Below are 6000 nucleotides of genomic sequence, written 5' to 3'. Positions count from 1 at the left end.
GGAATACTTGTACTTTTACGTAATTACATTTCCAAAGTAAAAATAGTACTTTTTACTCCTTATGATTTTATTTAAACTTAAAAAGTACTCATTACATTTTTGCAGATCATTTTCTTTCATCTCACTAAACTGAAGCCACCTTTTCACTGCATCCAACAAACTACAGATTGACAAAGATCGAGTGTCTCATGGCAACATACAATTCAAGTGATGCTTTTGTAAATAAATGTGTACGTTTGTAACAGGTAAAGGTGGGCAAGGAGGAGGCGGGAACCAACTGAACAATAAATGTAAAGTTTGATGATATAAATGAACTTAAACCAACATAAACAAACAAACACAGACACACATGGCGCCTCGGGGTCCCCTTTATCTCGCTCTCCCGTTGATCAGCTGATTCAGCACCGGCCGTGCACATCACGGCCAGGCCACGTCCTCCTCATCACACTCCTCCCCTGCCCGATTCAGACCGAGGGGCCACCGGTCTGATGAACTCCCCCCCACCCCATCTCTGGAGGGGAGACGCTGCCCTTCTGGCCGTTCTGTCAGCCGGTGGTCCACCCCGCCTCCTATGAACCTGGGGAAGAGACGAGGGGAGGCGTGGGGAGAGGGAAAGGGCAAGAGGAGACACACAGAGAGAGAGAGGAGAGAGAGAGAAGAACTTGCTCGCTGGCTCCTGGACGCGCTGTCACCCAGTCCTCAACCGCTCCTCTGTCCTGTGGTCGACTCCAGCTCCTTTCTTCCCCGGCGGATGGCAGCGAGTCCTCCAGCCCCTGGCGGACGGAACTGCTCCTCCCCTTCTTTGGCAGATGGCAGCAGTTCCTCCGGCACTCGTTGGCTGGCAGTGACCCTTCTGTCCCCAGGCAGACGGCCGCGGCTGCTCCCCTGGCGGATGGCAGCGGCGAGGACTCTGCGACAGCGCATCCCTCCTCCCTCCTGGGTTTCAGCACCACTGTAACAGGTAAAGGTGGGCAAGGAGGAGGCGGGAACCAGCTGAACAGTAAATGTAAAGTTTAATGATATAAATGAACTTAAACCAACATAAACACAGACACACATGCAACGCGGACGCATGCGTCTTTCTCTCTCTCTCGAACTGGCGCCTCCGGCTCCCCTTTATCTCACTCTCCTGGTGATCAGCTGATTCAGCGCCGGCCGTGCACCATCACAGCCCGGCCACGCCCTCCTCCTCGTCACAATGTCATTTATTTTTTACACTTGCCTTCATATTTAAATTATATCTATAAATGTATACTCCCTATTTGCCAAATTATTGTTGTTGTTGTTGTTAGGCAACTATTAATTATAATAAAATCTATAAAACCAGCAATGATGATGATGGTAATAATGATAATAAAAATAATAGAATATGAGTAAATATTAAGTATGACTTTTATTGAATTTATCCACCTGCTCAACAGCAAGGTTTGGTAGCAAACCTAAGAAAACAATTCACAAAACCAATAACATTACTAACTTTCTTCAAACTTTCATTATGTCTAAAGGGGCTGGGTTCTCTAACATCACAATTTGTGAGTGCCTTCTCCCATGCTATGAACACTGATTGACAGTGAAAATGTTTATGTTAAATAAAATGATGTGGTTCATTACACATCTCAGGGTAGTTCCGAAGTAAAATGTCCAATGTGTGGCGCTAAAAGCGAGTGTAATGTTCTCTCAAACAAATTTTACATTTTAAATGTAAATTTTAAAGATTAATGTTCTATCGAGATTGAAGTCAACAAAACGAGTGGAGTGTTGTCCGACCTTTGGGGGGGGGGGGGGGGGGGGGGGTGGTACTGCTTCAATGACATTTTTGGCTCACATGTCGACTCTTCAGGAATCGTCCTTTATATCACATATGCAACACTCTATCAGTTAAGCTTCCGTGCAATTTGATCACACTTAAACAAGCTTGTAAATGTAATTGATTATGTAATTCAAACATTAGTATGAGTCATGTGCTATAGTAAAAGTTTTTAGATGTCATAACGCAATGTGTGGGGAACACAGTGAAAAGTGTTTATGAACTGATAATCTGCCATTTTACTTGTGATTTAAGTTAAAGTGGATAAAAGTCATTGTTGTTTTAGCGCCTCTAGTGTTCATTCCACCAGGAAAGTGACGTGTTATGTACAACAGGCAACATAAAGATAATTTTGCAAAACTTTTGTTATTGTAACATGATTCTAGGACTAGGTTGCGAATGCCACTGGAAAAATATTAAAGTCGCCAGAGACAGTAAAAATGCGACTTAAACCAGTCAAATTTAACAGCATCCTCACTCACATAATCTCCTCTCTTGATTTCATTTTAGCTAAAAAAAAAAAAAAGTTACTTTTTACTTTTTAATACTTGAGTACAAATTAACGTGAATACTTTTTTACTTCAACTTAAGTATGTTTTTGGCTAAAAACTTAGACTTTTAATTGAGAAAAAGTTTTACTCAGTATCCATACTTTCACTTAAGTATAATTTCGGAGTACTTTTTACACCCCCAACTGCAGCAAAGATCTTAAAATTACAATTTAGAGATATTTAGAAATAAATTATTTAGTGGAAAATTATTTAGTGGGTGTGTGTGTGTGTGTGTATATGTGTTTCTTATGTAAATCTGAAAGAACATTCTTGCTCGTGGTTGTAGCCGATTTCTGATCTGAGAATACGTTTTTTTTTTTATTATTATTATTATTCTTGTGTTTTGTGGTGGTGTCATATGGCACTTACCTTTGCATATAGAGACATACAAAGAAAAAGTGATAAAACCGGCAGTGGAGCAGCGCATGGCTAAAACTATTTGTGCTGGTTTCTCTTCTCTGAAGTTCTTCTCCTAAGTTTCTCTTTACTCTCATAAATGGGGTGCATTGTCAATTTGAACCTTTGTAACTCAGGTATTTGAAGAGAGATTAAACATTAACATGCGGTTTTGAGAAAATTGTGAAATACTATATGGAAGTCAATTCTGTGTGATTCAATTCTCAAGCCTTGAAAAAGACATGTTGGACTGCTCAAATAATCAGAAAGCTTTGAAAATGCCACAGAGTCACTGTTTACACTCTTCAGCAGATGAACTTACCAGTGAATGCGACAGAGAAACTAGCAAGCAGCCATCTTGAAAATTTGGTCTCGTAACTTCCGTTTTAGTGGTTCTATATAGATTTCTATGGTGTTGATGTCAAAGTGTAATTAGCTAGCAAAGTGGATTTACAGGTTATAGAGTTGTCAAAAGCTATCATGACTATTTAAAAGTGTTCAGGTGATGTCATAACAACTGGAAGCAGAGCGGGGAGATTTTAAAACAAGAGTACTTCATTCATAAATACACAAGATCCTATCTTCAGCTGTGGATGTACTGATATGCCTCTGTGCTCATGAAACTCCAAGAGACAACACAAAGTTATTAAAATATATCTGTACAACACCTCTGACCATCTTCTCATGTCATCAACCTATCGCGTTATAGTTAAGATAAGCACATGTTTTGAGCATTAAACCGGTACGGGGAGGGCAGGGGTGCAACTGTATTTGTACACACACACATGTGAAAGTGTATGTTTTATCCGTTTTTTTCCATTTACAACCATTTTAATCACATTTAACCCTCTAAAAATGTATGGTGACCAATTGATTTTAAAAAGTACAATTGTAATTCTCTTTAAATATTTGGGGTTTGCAAATCGAGGTGCACTCAAAGAAATATTGAATTGTTCTCAAGTTATTGTCTCTAGACTCCATAAAGTTCATTTTCTCTGTACAGATCATTTCATTCACACACTTTACTCACCAACCTGTTTTTAATGTTTGTCTATGTGTTAGTTTTTGTGTTTAGATTAGTAATAAAGTCTTGTTTGTATTCAAAGATAATTTGACTGTGGTATATTTTGATAATCTCGTCAATTGATTTTTAAAAGATCTGCGCTCCAAAGCTCGAACCATATCTAAACATATTTGTGATATTATTTTCAATAAGCCATGAGAATAGTATTACTCTAAAGAATAAACAGATGTTTCATATCAACTCAGCATGGCCAAGTGATCAGACGTACACTTTTAATTCTTTCAATAAGTGAATTAATCATAATTCCCTTATTAGGCTAATTCCTTACATATAAATTTTGATCGGATACAATGAGCCATTGTATTACATATTAATGGTGGAGAATTTTATTCAGATTTACAATTTGATCATTTGTCATTTATCCTTCTTATAATGGTGGTTGAATGTGGCTAATTCCATTATACAATTTCCTACTTATTACTGTTAGAGATATGCAAAGTCGCTAATTTTCCTAAATAATAGCGTAGACATGCGGACAGTTTAATTTAATTCCTAACACACATAATTTTCTAGAGATGCCATGACCCGGGTTCGCTGTGGCCACAGCGTAGAGTGCTAACCGCTACATGATTCAGATTAGCGCACTCATATCTGCTTAAATACAAAGAGGCCTTAGCTTCTTTAGCTGGCAGAATGAATTTCTTTATTTTTCAGAGGCATACATGGAGCACAATTGTTTTGAAGGGTTACCTTTCTGGCAACTGTTTTAAAAAGCATACACTGCCTCTAAAAGGCTTTGACAAGACATGTATTGTCGCAAACCCCAAGTACGCAGGTGTTGCCAGAAGCGTAAGTGTTGAAGCCCACTGACAACATAGTTAGCAGGATTCAAACCTGCGTGGGGAGACCATAATGGATTTCTAGTCCATCTGCTTAACCACTCAGCAAAAAACAGGGCAAAAGAGACTGCTAGGTGTGGGGGGAAAGGAAGAGAAAAGGAAAAAATAAAAAAACTTAGAGGGAAATTTTAGTTTTAAGCCTTTTCTATAAGGGTGTGTAGCAAAGAGGTGAGGTAGGACCCAAACACAGCGTTAAAAAAAAACAAAAATACTTTATTAAATAATAAAGAATCAGGAACGACTGGACCGAGACCAGGAACAGTGAAACATGATCGACTGGAACACTGGAATAAACAGACACAGGATTGACTGTAGACAGGGTTGGGGAGTAACGGAATATATGTAACGGGAATACGTGTTTAAAATACAAAATATAAGTAACTGTATTCCACTACAATTACAATGTAAATAATTGGTATTTAGAATGCAGTTACATTCAAATAGTGTTTTGATTACTGAAGAGATTACTTTGCATTTTATTTTCATTTGTTTCATTTAATATTTAGTCCTTTCAGATGGAAAACATTTATACATATAAATGATGCGATCCAAAGTGCATTTGAACAGCAGTGAAACAATTTCTTATGATGTGTTACATTCATACGAGCAGACAGAGAAGTAAGTTTGAAGTAAGTTTGGAGCAGAAGAAATAGAAATAAACCTTGTGTAAATTGTCAGCTTTACGCTAAGCTAAAATGCTATTTCTAGCCATTTTACATGAACATTACCAGGCATGATCATATTTTTTTTATCAAGAAAATTCACGTTGGATCATAATTTCTTTTTTCTAGTAAGACCTTTGATATTAGGGCAAAAATCATATTTTTAATAATAATTTTTGTATTGTTTTTGTGTAAAAATATCTAAAAATCCTTACAACAAGATCAATTTGATATATCTTGTTTTAGAAACAACACTGCATAAGATATTTAGGTTTTTCAGAGTATGTATTTTTAATGAGTATGTAATGTGTATTTTGTCTTACAGTACTGCCAGAGTTTTTATAGTCAAAACAAGTGAAAAAAATCTATCAGTGCTTAAGAAGTAATCCAAAGTATTTAGAATATGTTACTGACCTTGAGTAATCTAACAAAATATGTTACAAATTACATTTTACAGCATGTATTCTATAATGGAATACATTTCAAAAGTAACCCTCCCAACCCTGACTGTAGAACAAAACAAGGCTAGAGAACAATACAAACAGGCACTGGAAGCAAACACGAGGAGACTTAAATATGTAGAGAAATCAAGCATGTTAAATCATGGCAGGTGAAACTAATAAATTAATAATGGGCAAACAAGGAGGCGGGGTATGACGTA

At 37.4% G+C, this 6000-nt stretch overlaps 1 protein-coding gene across 1 annotated transcript in view; it reads right to left on the bottom strand.

Annotated features, from left to right (window-relative positions):
• Nucleotides 1-2842, bottom strand: part of LOC127422257 (complement C2-like) — a 44647-nt gene extending 41805 nt beyond the window's left edge. Inside the window, exon 1 of the mRNA XM_051665647.1 lies at nucleotides 2728-2842. Coding sequence (XP_051521607.1) covers nucleotides 2728-2785 — 58 coding nt within the window. The 5' untranslated portion in view covers nucleotides 2786-2842. The remainder of the gene's footprint in view (nucleotides 1-2727) is intronic.
• Nucleotides 2843-6000: the final 3158 nt, after the last annotated feature.

The sequence above is a fragment of the Myxocyprinus asiaticus genome, chromosome 31 (genome assembly GCF_019703515.2).
Source record: "Myxocyprinus asiaticus isolate MX2 ecotype Aquarium Trade chromosome 31, UBuf_Myxa_2, whole genome shotgun sequence".
Classification (NCBI taxonomy): domain Eukaryota; kingdom Metazoa; phylum Chordata; class Actinopteri; order Cypriniformes; family Catostomidae; genus Myxocyprinus; species Myxocyprinus asiaticus.
The sequence above is the reverse complement of the archived record's forward strand: the minus strand, read 5'-3'. Positions and strand labels throughout refer to the sequence as shown.